Source organism: Phyllosticta citribraziliensis (genome assembly GCF_038025025.1).
Source record: "Phyllosticta citribraziliensis strain CPC 17464 chromosome Unknown J3D65scaffold_14, whole genome shotgun sequence".
Lineage (NCBI taxonomy): Eukaryota > Fungi > Ascomycota > Dothideomycetes > Botryosphaeriales > Phyllostictaceae > Phyllosticta > Phyllosticta citribraziliensis.
Window position 1 is genome coordinate 474,944 of NW_027117351.1, and position 13,622 is coordinate 488,565.

General features: G+C 54.2%; 6 protein-coding genes across 6 annotated transcripts; 3 read left to right on the forward strand and 3 right to left on the reverse strand.

Annotated features, from left to right (window-relative positions):
• Positions 1 to 934: 934 nt before the first annotated feature.
• Positions 935 to 5,844, reverse strand: J3D65DRAFT_640787 (DNA polymerase-like protein alpha catalytic subunit). Its single transcript, XM_066801827.1, has 3 exons — positions 5,427 to 5,844; positions 2,033 to 5,374; positions 935 to 1,984 (listed from the first exon to the last, which is right to left on the reverse strand). Exons 1-3 carry the CDS (start codon positions 5,716 to 5,718, stop codon positions 1,191 to 1,193), a joined length of 4,428 nt encoding a protein of 1,475 aa, XP_066650538.1. The 5' UTR covers positions 5,719 to 5,844; the 3' UTR covers positions 935 to 1,190.
• A 206-nt stretch (positions 5,845 to 6,050) lies between these two features.
• On the forward strand, positions 6,051 to 6,702 carry J3D65DRAFT_561359 (ribonuclease H-like domain-containing protein; the record flags this gene model as incomplete). The annotated part of the gene is made up of 2 exons (XM_066797514.1): positions 6,051 to 6,098; positions 6,154 to 6,702. 2 exons carry the CDS (start codon positions 6,051 to 6,053, stop codon positions 6,700 to 6,702), a joined length of 597 nt encoding a protein of 198 aa, XP_066650539.1.
• Positions 6,703 to 6,996: 294 nt separating this feature from the next.
• J3D65DRAFT_561312 (DUF1768-domain-containing protein) lies at positions 6,997 to 7,813 on the forward strand (the record flags this gene model as incomplete). Its single annotated transcript, XM_066797511.1, has 3 exons — positions 6,997 to 7,161; positions 7,224 to 7,421; positions 7,520 to 7,813. 3 exons carry the CDS (start codon positions 6,997 to 6,999, stop codon positions 7,811 to 7,813), a joined length of 657 nt encoding a protein of 218 aa, XP_066650540.1.
• A 371-nt stretch (positions 7,814 to 8,184) lies between these two features.
• On the forward strand, positions 8,185 to 9,714 carry J3D65DRAFT_688088 (uncharacterized protein; the record flags this gene model as incomplete). The annotated part of the gene is made up of 3 exons (XM_066803859.1): positions 8,185 to 8,478; positions 8,499 to 8,858; positions 8,911 to 9,714. 3 exons carry the CDS (start codon positions 8,185 to 8,187, stop codon positions 9,292 to 9,294), a joined length of 1,038 nt encoding a protein of 345 aa, XP_066650541.1. The 3' UTR covers positions 9,295 to 9,714.
• A 169-nt stretch (positions 9,715 to 9,883) lies between these two features.
• Positions 9,884 to 12,745, reverse strand: J3D65DRAFT_579458 (phosphofructokinase-domain-containing protein). The gene is made up of 3 exons (XM_066797694.1): positions 11,334 to 12,745; positions 10,376 to 11,285; positions 9,884 to 10,317 (listed from the first exon to the last, which is right to left on the reverse strand). The coding sequence occupies exons 1-3, from the start codon at positions 12,531 to 12,533 to the stop codon at positions 10,118 to 10,120; spliced, it is 2,310 nt and encodes a 769-aa protein (XP_066650542.1). The 5' UTR covers positions 12,534 to 12,745; the 3' UTR covers positions 9,884 to 10,117.
• On the reverse strand, positions 12,444 to 13,243 carry J3D65DRAFT_152392 (uncharacterized protein). Its single transcript, XM_066794099.1, has one exon. It carries the CDS (start codon positions 12,998 to 13,000, stop codon positions 12,578 to 12,580), a length of 423 nt encoding a protein of 140 aa, XP_066650543.1. The 5' UTR covers positions 13,001 to 13,243; the 3' UTR covers positions 12,444 to 12,577.
• Positions 13,244 to 13,622: the final 379 nt, after the last annotated feature.

A 13,622-nucleotide genomic window follows, 5' to 3' on the forward strand; every position in this document is an offset into this window, starting at 1 on the left:
GACACTTTCCTTGGGAATTATTATGTATTCTTTTGTACTTTCTGCCTCTTGTTTGGGGTTTGGATTGGATCTTGTCAAGTGGCTTTTATGTTGCTCTGCCTACCTGAAGGATAGCAGTGCAGAGTGATGATGGTGGCTCAAAATGATGACAGCGTGAATATGTCTATGAGAAGACTTGAAAGAGAGACTGCCAAAGTTCTCGCCACTTGCAATTTGTTTACAGAGGAGAAACAAAGACCAGGAGACGAGTATGCGGAAATCTGATGGTTTGGGCACAGTGTGGACGCAGTCGCGTCCCATTTCATCTTCTCAACTTCCGCCCTTCCTTTTCCGCTTACAATTTCAGATTTCACCCAACCCCAACACCTCTTGATTGATAGAACTGCACCACACCGAGCGTCTCCATTCAAGAATGACGGCGTTCGCCATTCTCAATACTTGTGAGCATTTGAAAGGGATGGATCCTGTAAGTCTGACGTATTAATTGCTTGCCAAAGCGAGAAGGCAAGCAGCAGTGTCATCTTTGATGGATGGCCCTCCTGTGACACCTCAACCATTAAGAGATTTTGAAAGCACGGTAGGCGCCATCTGTCGGCCTTCCTAAGTATAACACAATGCCTGAGCGTTTGGACTAATGCCACCTTATGAGCGAAATCACGTTTAAGTCGCCGTGCATCGCCTGGGTACGGAATCACATGTTGCTTTCCTACGTCAACGGCATCTAAGGCTTGGTTATAAAAGTCGTGGCGCACATAAGCGGAGTCAGTCTCGTCCACAGGGAGCATTCGTACTCGGTACTGGCGACTGATTAGGAGCATCCATATACCATGCCAGGTGACTGATCGGGAGCATTCATACGCTGTATGGACGACTAAGAGGGAGCATTCAAGCATCGAGCATAGTGATTGGGGAGTTGCGTGTGTCACGACTTTTGCTACCAAGCCTCAGTCATTGAGCGCATGGAGCATGCTAAAGGGGGAATTCTGACTGAAGTCCATGAATTCAACATCGGGAGTTGTATACTACAAGAAGACTCCCAGAGAAACCAACCATCAAACGCCGTGCCATCCCTACCTACGTACCCAACTACAGGTATGTATGCCAAATCCCAACCTAATGCCGAACAGAAAACATTCAACAGAACCACCAAAAGCCTCCTTCCATGACGGCCAGCCACAGCAGCAGCCTCATCACGACCCCATAGCCTTGAGTGCAAACGCAAACAGACTATCCATCTGGACCCACTGGCGGCCGTTCCGGTCCAGATAGCCCTTGACGACGTTCCTCCACGTGTCGAACCTGTCGCGATTGACCTCGGCCAAGACGACAACCTTTTCTTCGACTTCCTTCTCCACTCCTTTGATCATGCTGCGTTCGTGCTGGATCTTCTGCTTGGCCTTGTCCACGTCGAACAGCGACGCCAGGTACAGCAGCTGGTTGTACATTTGCTTCTCCGTGTACTCGTAGCTCATCCTGCCGCCGCAGCCGAGGCCGCGCCCTTGAGGCCCCAGGCACCTGTGTCCGTAGACGCTCATCTGCCGCGTCCGCGCGCCGCAGGCGGGGTCGTCGCATACAAGCCAGCCGGCGTAGTAGCGGGCGGTATGTTGGCGGATTTGCGCTTCGAGTTGGGACGAGATGCTCAGGGTGCTGATGGACTTTTCGCAAGAGGGGTTTCGGCAGCGCATGCCGTCGTGGTTTATCATGTCGGAGTTGGCAGCGAGGCCACGGAATGCACACTGGTGTTTACAGCTAGGGCAGCGAACGATGAGAGGCTGAGAATGCTTGAAGCGAACTTCGTCGGGGATTTGGGATTCAAGGGGGGAGATCTCGTTTTCGAGTGAGTTGGAAGAGACGGTGCTGACGCGATATTTCGATGTGTCGAGGCCAAGGCACTCCGCAAGGCGGGTCACGTTGGTACCGGCAACTGGGGCGCAAAGACGCTCCACGGGGGGCAGTATTTGCTTGTGGAGATAATAGTCGATGTCTATGCTTGTCAGTGGCTAACCATGAACTTTGAGAGCACGACACTTACCGGGTTTGAGACCAGAGTCTCCCTTGATGACTTCATCCAATGTGAAAGCGTTTTTTGCGGCTGTCTCGGCGGAGCCGCCGCTCTCGCCCGTAATGATGAAGGACATGACGTCCTTGGCCCTCACCTGCTTGCCCTTGGCGAGAAGACGAAGGGCGACCTGTACAGAGGGCATGCTGTTGCCGTTGGGATACTCCTTGGGGTCCTTTCCGAGCTGGGTAAAGATGGTGTACTTTTGGACTGGAACCTTAAAGCCCCTCATCTTCTGAGCCAGTTCTCGCAGGTGCTCGTGGATACGCTCAACGACGACCTCTGGGTCTTCTCCAGAGAGGAGGAAGTTAAGGAGTTGGGACGATGTCTCCTTGGAGAGCGCGCAGTATTCCCTACGTCTCATGTCCAGACCCTTGACTTCCAATTTTTCCATCCACTTGCCGTCCTTTTCAATCATGTTGATTGCAGCGTACTTTTTCTTGGCGTGCAAAAGAAGACGGCGGAACACATTGTCAATGTCGATTTCAAGCAGCTTGTAGCTGTCATTGACTTCTCTCTTAAACTCGTTGCCGACCTTGATGGCATCGAGAATGTTGTCCATGTTGGTGTTGATCATGACGGAATCAGTGTCACCATAAATGACACGCAGCATCTTGCTTTCTGCCATGTCCTTGGTGCGCCTGAGAATTTCACGGCCCTTGTAGGTCGTGAGCATGGCGAGCGGCCGAGCGTAGAAGCGAGACTTTGTGTATCCAAGACAGCCGTACATCGAGTTGGCAGTCAGCTTGAGCGCCATTTGCTTAATGTCCCAAGTGGCGAGCTGGTCAGTGGTGGCGTCGCGGTTCTTCATGAGTTTCTTGACCTCTCTTCTGCGGTTGACAAGAGTTGCAATCAGCCGGGGCAGGATGCCTTGTTCCTGTGATGCAGATGGCACCTCAGGCACCTTTTCGTCTTCTTCGGCAAATTCCGCTCGTTCAACGGTGGTGAAGCAAATGTTGAACTCTTGGATGATACTGGGGTACAAGGAGTTGAAATCCATGACCAGGATGAAGCGGTCATACAGACCCTTTTCAGGTTCAAAGACGAGACCACCCTTGAACTTGTCCTTCTTCTTTGCGTCGGCGCCTTCTTCTGCCTCTGCAGCCTCGTCGCCAGACTTTGGCTTGCCTTTGGTGTAAAATTTGTCGGGGCAGATGTACTTGTTCTTGTGAAACTCGTGAAGAAGAATAAACTCGTTTCGTTCCGCCCTTGTTCCGCTCAATGTACGGCCCCAGGAGTTGCCAGCCAAGTTGGTGAGGACCTTGGTCAGAGGCAGCATTTGGACCTTGATGGAGATGGCGGCGATGAAGTAAGTGTCGGCTTCGCAATGCCTCATGTAGTTCCAGAGGCCCTCGCGTTTTGCAGCCCACGTGTTCAGCGCAGCCTCATTGTCGATCTCCTGGCGCCTGTCGCTGAGGACAAGCTCGCACATTTCATTCAGACTCCAGGACTGGCACTTGGTCATAAGGGATTTGCCCAGGTCGTTTGCCAAGTCACAAAGTAAGCGGCCGGTTGCGAGCTGCCTTTCGGCGAAGAAGCTTCCACCCACTCGGGAGACGTTTTTGGGCCATTCGCTTCGCTTGAGACGGCCGATTCTGTGCCATCCGGGAGTCTTCTTTTCACGCATGCGACTGAGAAGAAGGCTGTAGTCCACATCATCAAGCCTGTGGCCCATCAAGACGTCCGGATCCATCTTGGCGAGAATAGCCATGAATATGCTGAGCAGGCCATGTTCATTGCGCTCCATCTTGATGACACCTCGATGATTCCCATTCTTTTGTTGAGTCTCAACCTCGTGCTTGAATCCGGTGGGATAATTGTCGCCGTTCGGCCGCATGACCGTAAAGGTCTTGCAAGGCAGCTTTTCTGGTGGAGTCGTGTCGGTGAGAGAGATGTTTTCGTAGACTCTTGCGCTAGCGATAAGAATCTCTTGCTTGTTGTCCTTGGCGTTGAAAGTTGTCCTAAGGGCAATACTCATAAGCGTGAGTGGTGGGGCTTCCAAGTTGTCAGTCTCGCCCAAGGGCGTGATATTGTTGGGCTTTTCGACCTGAGCCTCAAGCTTGCACCAAGACGCGTTGGTGACGGCATTAAAGTCGGCACCTTCAATTTTGAGCCAGCATGGTCCCATAATGTTCTTCCAAAGGACAAATTGCTCAAACAAGGCTGTGTTCGTGCCAAAGACGTGCGAGAAGGTCTCGCCTGTTGCGGTAGCAGACAGCGTCGGCTTGTCGTAAGGGTAGAGCAGCTTCAGATATTCACCTTGTCGGGGGATGTCTTGAAGCTCGAACGCGTATTTCCTGGTGCAGGGCTTGATCTTGTGCATGCCAACGCGGTTTCTGGACATCAAGGAATCGACTTCCTCGTACACGTCCGAGAATTCCACTTCTTCGTCAGTGTCCTTTCCATTCCTTTGGCGGTATTCTCGAGGAAGGAAGAAAAGCTTTCGAAGAATGTTGTCGATTTTGACAAAGCAACTCACGAAGTTGCCAGTGCTCTTATCCTTGACCTTGCCAAAAAGGCAGAGGCTGCCATTGATCTCGGTGTAATCAATCCAGAAGAATCGCAGACTGCCATCTTGCTCTAACGCATGTTCTGGCTTAAGCTTCCCCATGTGGTGCGAGTTTTCGGGCGCCGGGCTGCTCAAGACATTCAGCTTGCTAGTGACGCTATTCCAGGTCGAGGCATCGATCCCAGTCTCAGGAGGGGCCCGAGTTGGTGACGAACTATCCGGTGTAGGATATGCCTCCTTTTGCTTAATCTTTGGCGCAGGTCGGCTTCCAGTCATATTAACGCCAGCTGAATTACCACCCGAGTGACCAACAGCCTGCTCAACCTCCATGAGATCGTCGTCATCTTCTTCCTCGGCCTTGACGTTGACCTTGGAGAACTTCCGTTCCATGGCCTTTGTGACTGGTGAAGAGGGGAGTGGCGGGTCGCTCATGGCCACATCGTCTTCGATCGCGGGACCGAATTCGTCGTCGTCGTCCAGTCCATTTGTGGCGGGCGGAGTGTCTGCCATGGCCGAATGCTCCTCGGCATTTTGACGCGGCTTTGACTTGGGGCGCGACGTATCGATGGGCGGGGAGAGAACGCGTGTTTTGCGTCGAGTTTCGCTCTTGACGGGCTTCATTCGTGGACGGCTGGGCACGCTTGTGTCTACCTCGCCGAGCAGGTCGGCCATGAAGGCCTCGTCTTCAGCGGTCCTGGCCACCTTTTGCTTCGGGGCTGTTGTGACGGGATTCGTGCTGAAATATTTATTAATGCCATTTTTGACCTTCTCCCTCTTCTTCTCTTCCTCCTCGCGCTTCCTTTTGGCTATTCGTGGATATCAGCTGGCTGCTGCGTCAAAAGCAGGATTCATGCTGACCTGCTTTACCCCTTACTGGTTGCTCTTCATCGCTTTCGCTCTCATACTGATTGTATTGCTCCGTTTCCCAATCCTCTCTACCGTCGTCCGCATAGCCCTCGCCATTGTCGTCGACAACGAAGTCGTCCTGGTCGAGACGGCTGCGAACGACCTTTTTATAACCTTCCTCGTCGACTTCTTCATACAGAGACGTCTCCTCTTCGACTTGGTAAGTATCGGCGCGTGTCTTTCCAGCTGCGCGGAGGGCGCGATACTCGGCAAGTCGAGCTGCGCGTGCGGCGGTCGACGACATAGTGTGCCGAGAGAGAGGATGACTCGAAGGGTATTGGTTTACGAGGGTACCATGTAGGAAGGCTGAAGGCGATAAAGAGGCGAAAAGGCGTTGTTGGGTTGTTGCGGGGAAAAGCAGAGAGTGGACGGGGAGAAGTTGTAGGTCGTGCGTCGGAGCGCGTCGCGCGTTTTGCCAAGGCGTCGAAGCGCGTTAATTGTGGCAGGGATTAGGAGCGAGGCGATCCAACCAGACCGGCTATGTTACTGCGCACCGCACACCTCGCTCAGCTGAGACTATCACGCCAACTCTTTACGACTTTCAGGTCTCAACTGTACAGATCCTATTGCGCAACCATGCCGGAGCAAGTCTCCCGAGAGCCTCTAGTATGGATCGACTGCGAGGTACTGTACACGCCCCGGGTCTTCACTATTCTTGCAAAAGCTCACCACCTCTCAGATGACGGGTCTCGACTACGACAATGACACCATCATGTCGATTTCTTGCTTCGTCACCGACTATGATCTCAACCTCCTCGACGACAAGGGATATGAGGCCATCATCCACCACGAAAAGGAAGTCCTCGACAAGATGGACGCATGGTGTACCAAGACCCACCAAAAGTCCGGCCTCACTGCTGCCACCATAGCTTCTACCACTACCGCCGAGGACGCTGCAGAGGGAATGCTTTCATACATCAAACAATTCGCGCCCACACCGAAGAAGGCGCTGCTTGCAGGAAACACGGTCCACGCCGACAGGGCATTTCTGAGAAAGGAGCCGTACAAAAAGGTGACCAAGCACCTTCACCACCGGATCCTTGATGTCAGCGCTCTCAAAGAGGCAGCGAGAAGATGGGCACCCGTGGAAGTCATCAAAGCGTCGCCACAGAAGCGCGCGTTGCACGAGGCGCGGTCGGATATTCTCGAGAGCATTGCGGAGGCCAGGTTCTACCGTGACGTCTTTTTCAGGCCCAGTAAAGTCGTCGATACCAATCAAGCGCCTTGATTCAAGTTGCAAATTGAAAGCTGGAACGGTCGTGTCGTCGGTCTCCTTACCAAACTATCCAACTTCCCCATTCGGACACCGCTAGCGCTGTTCCTCGCCGCGAGGGCTACCACCCAACGATGTGCCTACCTTACTTGAATGCCGCGAAAGAGTCACTCCTTGTGTTCTTCAACACAATTATGTATAAGGCAGACATCCCCACCCGCTCGTGACAGTCTACCATCCTTTGAACCTTTACAGACACTAGACAGACAGGCCACAAGAGAACAACCAAGACCCCAACCAACGCGAAACATGGCCGACGACCACAGAGGGACGCTCTATTTCTTCCGCGAATTCGAGGAACCATACGGCTTTCTATCGCAATGGTACGAGCGGCCATTCGTCGTCGAGGGCACACCGTACAAGTGCGCCGAGATGTGGATGATGGCGCAAAAGGCCGCATGCTTTGGCGACGAGGTACGTAGCCTCACCCCCCGCCCCTCTCCCGTCTCATCAGTGGAACTGACTTTGTTTTACAGCCCTCCCGCCGGGCCATTCTGCGCGCCCCGACGCCCCGCAAGCAAAAGAGCCTCGGGCGCAAGGTGGAAAATTTTGACTTCGAGGTATGGGAGCAACGCAAGTACGACGTCGTGGTGCAGGGAAATATGCACAAGTTTGGCCAGGCGCCGGATTTGGGGAGAAGGCTACTCGAGACGGGCGAGAGGGAGCTTGCTGAGGTGCGTTTGTCTCATCTGCCTTTCTCCGGGGTTTCGTGATTTCTCCCTGGTGGAGGGGGAATTGGGCCCGGAAGTGTGGCTAACATGGAACTCTACAGGCGTCTCCATTCGATCGCGTCTGGGGAATAGGATATGACGCTGCGCACGCAAAGGGCAATCGAGAGTCTTGGGGCGAGAACCTGCTCGGCAAGGCGCTCATGGAGGTGCGGAAGAAACTGCGAGAGGAGGACGAGACTGCTGCTGCTGCTGCTGCTGCTGCTGATGGCGGCAGCAATCCTTCTCAGTTGGTGGCTAGTCTGCAACGGCATCCGCCGGCCAATTCGACTGCGACCTCAAGCGCGAGAGAGAGCGAGCCAGACGGAAAGAAGAAGGGCAAGATTGTTGGAGGTTGAGTATTGTTTCTAGAAGATATTTGCCTCAGGGCAGCGTGAAATCAAGTGGCCTTGCAAGGCTCGGTCACAACAGTCGTCGCACACACAACAAGAGTAGGGAATCAGTGTCGTCAATCAGGGAGCATTCATACTGTAACCGATGACTGATTGGGAGCGTTCATACCCTGTGCCGATGACTAACAGGGAGCATTCAAGTGTCTGAGTGTTGTTGGATGATTGGACGACTTTCTCAGCCCTAGTTCCGTAAGCGCCTAGGTACCCGCCGCATACCCCTCCCACTCTCACAAAGCCCAAGTCTGTCCATCAACACACATGTTGACCCAAACACCTGCTCGTTGAAAAATTCATCAGTATCTCCATGAAACGCGCTCATGGACCAGGCTCTCAAACAAAATAATGATGTCGTTTCGCTCAACGACCTCTCCGCTGATCATGTTGATCCTCTCAAAAGCACCGTAGAACGCATTCTAGCGACTCCAGTTGCTAGGCAAACCTTCGCACAAATCATTGACGGGCTTCCGCTCTATGAAGAACGCCGAGAATATCCTCCACCTGCAACGCATCCCCTTGTTGACGGCAGGCGCGATGTTTGCCCAGAAGCATACCAGGCTCTGGATACTTTCCGCGACAACTTCTCATTCGACATGCTCCATTTTGACACCAAGGTCTGTAAGGGCACAAGGAGCCATTCTCTCCCTCGCCCTCCTACGCAAGTTCTAGACGGAATCTGACTTGCGTCAAGAAGGCACAAGCGTACCAAAATACTGCAGTGGACAGCGACAATTTCACCAAGCATCTATTGGAGATGACAGCGCTCGCCTTACACAACATCGGGGCGGATCTATTTCTTCGAGCAGACGGAGGCTTGCATCAACACAAGCAGGAACCTGGACCCTACTGTCAAAGCGCCTCACTTTTCTATCATGAGCGGTATCAAGAGTGGACTCAGTATCCTCAGGGGGCGGCAGATTGTGCTGGATACTGGGCTGAGGTCAAAATTCTTGGTGGCGTTGTAGTCTTTAACCGCGGCGAGTCCAATCTTGAAGTGAGTAGTGCTCAATCCATTGCATCATTGCAGGCATTGACTAGCCACTCAGTATGGACGGGTGTACCTTCATCCGTTTCCAAGGGCCCTGCTATTTTCACTTATGCCCTTTCAACTCGCTGCATTTGTCGACTTTGGAACCAACCCGCAGCGCGAGGGCCATCCGCCACTTCCAATGAAGCCCAAGCTTGGGGCAGACAGAGTCGAAAATTTTGACTCACTTGACCGGCACATCTTTCGAGATCAGTATGAACGCCTGCCACGACCACAAGACTACAGATTTTCTTGCTACACGCGCTCTCTGGATGATGATCTGGAATTTTTGGCAGAGTTGCGGGAAGCGATGAACTCGGGCTTGTTGCCTTCGGCCCCTAAGTCTTCGGATCTCTTTGCTCCACTTGACGACGAAGACGGCGCGCCGCCCCGTCAGCTATAGTGAACAGCAGCTTCGCCTGTGACTGGAGAGTCATCCGAATTACCTGCTTGGATACGATGCCACTCTCGGCAAGTGTCAGCTCCAGATCTGCATATATGGTCCGCACGAGTTTTGGTGCGACAGTAGGCGTTGAAAGAAATGAGACCTTCTGGCAAGATGTGTGCATCTAGGGAGCATTCATTCACTGCCGCAGCCAGATCAAGGGGTTCTTATTCTTTGCGACACCCAATGTGGTGCGAATTTCCCCTCTCATCCACGACAGGAAACCACAAAGACGGCCGAGAACTCAGCCATCAGTTTTCAGCCAATCCTATTAATGGGGTCAGTTTGTCCTGGCAGCAGACACATTCACCAACAAACCACAGGATTTGCCTTTTGCCTCTTGACTGATGACACTAGTGCGAAGGACTGGCGCCTTCTACCGCGTATATGAATTCTGCTGTCTGGAGACTCAAGGCATGATCTCAGTCCAGAGTGTACCGCAGCAGATGGCGAGCTCCAAGGGCGGACATGACCGACCTCTAAGGGCTCGAGTGTCGGCAGACAAAGAGCTAGCTGAACATGAGTGACTGGGTGTAGATAGCAAGGCGTGGACTAATAACGAGGTACGATGACAAAACATCAACACAGCATCCATGCGTAGTGTTAAACAATCAAAGTTGTGAGTTCATCTATCATATTCTCATTCCCGTGAATCTTTTGGCTGCTATTAAGAGATATGGGCAATTCGCTGCTTGCCATGCGCCTTGCCAATGACGCCAACAACATAAGGGCAGAAGAAGAAGTTGAGAGGATTTCCCTTCCGAAGATATGCGCACTGCTTCTACTCAGGCTTGGGCCTGCCACTGAGCGTGTTGATGAGGTCCTCGAGACCCAGCCAGAACTCGTTCTTGGGACGACGGTTCTTCCAGTCCGTGTCCTCGGCCTCGACCTTGGCCATGGGGGAGAACTTGACCTTGGCGCCGACGATGCCGATGACGGCTGCGCTCATGGGGTCGTTGGAGATCTCCTCCTGGGACTTGCCTAAATGAGAGGGTTAGCGTTGTGTTCAAAGAAAAGTCTACTCAACAATGATGCTTACCTGCAAAGCTTTCAAGATGCTGCATGGTCCTGAAACCAAACCTGGTAGCCCTCATCCTGTCCATGGGTGAGGGCTTACCACCCTGCTGGAAGTGGCCCGGCACACCATGACGGGACTCGAAACGACCCTTGCCCTCCTCACGGATAATGTCGGCAATGAGCTCGGTGCTGTACGTCTCAGAGGCCTTTTCGTTGCGGAGGATGATCTTTCCACCGCCGCTGTTGCCCTTGTCCTTGGCGAAGCTCTGGCGGAGGAAGTCAATGTCGTGGGAAAGCATCTTCAGGTTGATGCCCTTTTCAGGGGTATAGACCGCGAGCGCACCGATGGACACACCGGCAATGGTGGCAATGTAGCCAGACGCGCCACCTTGAGTCTCGACAACGAAGACGCGACGACGCGACGCGGACGCGGATTGCCTCATGACGTCACAGTACTGGATCAGAGCGTTCAAGCAAGTGTCGCTGCCAAGAGAGTACTCGGTTCCCGGGACGTTGTTGGAGACGGTCGCAGGGAGCACAGCCATGGGAATTCTCAGAGCAGCGTAGTAATCCCTGGCCTTTCTGATCTGGCTCACCGCCGTGAATGCCTCAAAGCCACCAACGACGAAGAGGGCCTGAATCTTGTACTGATCAAAGATCTTTGCGACGCCCTCGAGACCGCACGCCTCGTCGGCAGGGAGACCACGGTTGGTGCCGATTTCTGAACCACCCTTGCTGACCCAGCCCTCGGCTTCAAGCCAGTTGATTTCGTGGACAGCGCCATCAGCGTGGTGTCTGCACAAGCCAGGGAAACCGTTCATCAGAGCAACAGGGGTATGGCCCCTGGCCAGACAGTACGCTACGGCCGCGCGCGAGGCAGCGTTCATACCACCGGCCGGTGCTCCGACGTGGATAATACCGACACGCAAGCGCTGTTTTGTCGTCAGCCCACATTCCATTCAATTTGGGAATATTCCTACCTTGTTCTCTGGCGCAAGAGTGTGAGGAAGCTTGGCGGAGGTCGTGGTTTGGTAAGCATTGTAGTACTCGGCGAACTCGTGATCACGCAGGCCCATGGCCTTTTCAAAGTCTTTGACCTTGATGGCTTCGGCCACGGATTGGGTCTGCCTGACGGCCTCCATCAGGGGGCGACGACAGATCTTGTTCTCGACGATGCAAATGACAGGGCTTTCGGTCTCCGGGGTAGCCTCCAAGACGGCGTTAACGGCCTCAGCACCCTGTTGTGTGGCAAGCATACGGTCGTAAGCGCAGGCCTCTCCACCTCTCTGGACGTGTCCGAGAGTGGTGATTCTCGTGTCAAGCTTGAGCTTGTTGGCCAGCAGATCCTTGACGATTGTGGGGGTGATGGGCTTCAGGTTGCTGTCGTGGGCACCTTCGGCGACGATGACCATGGTCTTTCTCTTGCCCTCGTCACGGTGCTTGGTGACAATCTTGGACATTTCCTCCTCCCAGTTCTCTCCAGGCGGCTTCTCCGGGATGAAGACAAAGTCGGCGCCGCTGGCAACACCAGCCATGAGGGCCAGCCAGCCGCAGTGTCTGCCCATGACTTCAATGACAAAGGCTCTCTGGTGGGAGGTTGCAGTCGAGTCGAGCTTGTCAATGGCTTCGCAAATGACGCCGAGCGAGGTGTAGGCGCCAATGGTGGCATCGGTGCCAGCCAGGTCGTTGTCGATGGAGCCGACGAGACCGACAATGTTGAGGTGTCTAAAGGGCTTGACCTGGGCTTCGGTGAGCTCCTTCTTCTCGACGAGCTCGTCCATCAAGCTGGGCCATTCGGATCGGAAGAGGTCGGCGCCAGTGAGACTGCCGTCACCACCGCAGATGACGAGGGCGTCAATTCCCTTGAGAATCATGTTCTTGGCGGCCTGCAGACGGCCGGGCCTCTCGCGGAAGGCAGCGCAGCGAGCAGTACCGATCAGAGTACCGCCCTCTGAGAGCCAGCCGCGGACATCCTCCCACTTCATAGCTCTTATCATGTCGCCGCCCTGGACCAGACCTTCGTAACCTTCGTAAATGGCGTATGGCTCGCAGCCCTTGGCGAGAGCCATGCGGACGACAGCTCGGACGGCGCCGTTCATACCAGGGGCATCACCACCAGAGGTCATGACACCAATGCGGCGCTGCTTGCCCTCGAGGGGCGGGGGAGGCTCGACGGGCATGTTGGAGGTGGTGGATTGAGAATGGCAAAGGGTCGTAGGGGTATCTAGAGGATGGGAGAGAGAAGAAGAATTGGGGCAAAGAGGCACAGGAGCGGGAGGTAGCTGAAGAGGTGAAGAGAGAGGAGCTTCGTGTCGCGGGAGGGCGCTGAAGTCACTGGGGTGCTGCACTGTTTTCTGTCCTGCTGCTGCCCCACGTTCAACGTCATAAATGACGGCCCGACAGGGTTCAACGCTGACTCAACACAACGTTTTACACCCACTGCATTCCCTCCGCCTGCCTGCTCGGCTTCAATTGCTCGACGCCTCTCCATTCGCAATTTTTCTTTCGTCCATCCAGTCCACTTCGCCATCAAGCGGGCTCCTCCAGAGCTTTTCACCGTCCGTCCCTGACCGTTGAGCCGACTTGAAACGGCGCGCCTAGCGAAGAAAGCGTACCAGACCACCACAACCAAGTGGAATCCATCCATCGTAATGAAACACCATCTTTGGCTGCACGACACATGTCTCGCGCCTTCTCGTGATGAGCTGACCTAAGTCTTTGCTGTGGCCGTTGCCGGCAGCAACAGCGCACCACCTCACGCCGAGACTCCACAGCTCATCTCGATGCCCTCCGTCGTCCGTTTTGTAACGACGTGCAGCTCGTCTTGGACCGTCGACTTGGCGTCGTATGAGCAAGCCGAAGCTGCCGCCAATGCCTAGGGTGCTACATGGCTGATTTGATCGCAGACTCTCACTAGTTGTGTCGCTTCGGGCTGGGCTCAATCATCGTTGACGCAGAAACTTCCATCGGACTCCGACAACCTCCCGCCTGCCTCTGTGTCTCCGATGCCATCCGGTCCAGTCTCCAGCTCCCCGGACTACATCACCTGACATCATGAACTGACCTTTCCTTGCGCCTGCAATATCAGCCTGTCAGTCTGCTGTGCGACCTGTTGTGCAGGAGGCTTTGCTCATCACCCGTTGTTCAACGCCCAAGTCTCGTTACGGACCTGCAGCCCCGCCGATTCTCCGATGACATTTTGCCAAGTTTGATAGGCTCTCTGGAGCTTGCCGCTCATCTTTGCCTTGCCCAGCAGCTGGATCGGCACG

Bases quoted from the DNA above. Each gene is read 5' to 3' on its own strand.
- J3D65DRAFT_640787 (XM_066801827.1), bottom strand. From the start codon at position 5,718: ATGTCGTCGACCGCCGCACGCGCAGCTCGACTTGCCGAGTATCGCGCC. The intron at 5,375-5,426 runs GTCAGCATGAAT...ATCCACGAATAG, and splicing joins ACCAGTAAGGGGTAAAGCAG to CCAAAAGGAAGCGCGAGGAG. The intron at 1,985-2,032 runs GTAAGTGTCGTG...TGACAAGCATAG, and splicing joins AGACTCTGGTCTCAAACCCG to ACATCGACTATTATCTCCAC.
- J3D65DRAFT_579458 (XM_066797694.1), bottom strand. From the start codon at position 12,533: ATGCCCGTCGAGCCTCCCCCGCCCCTCGAGGGCAAGCAGCGCCGCATT. The intron at 11,286-11,333 runs GTAGGAATATTC...ACGACAAAACAG, and splicing joins CTCTTGCGCCAGAGAACAAG to CGCTTGCGTGTCGGTATTAT. The intron at 10,318-10,375 runs GTAAGCATCATT...CCTCTCATTTAG, and splicing joins GCATCTTGAAAGCTTTGCAG to GCAAGTCCCAGGAGGAGATC.
- J3D65DRAFT_152392 (XM_066794099.1), bottom strand. From the start codon at position 13,000: ATGGATGGATTCCACTTGGTTGTGGTGGTCTGGTACGCTTTCTTCGCT.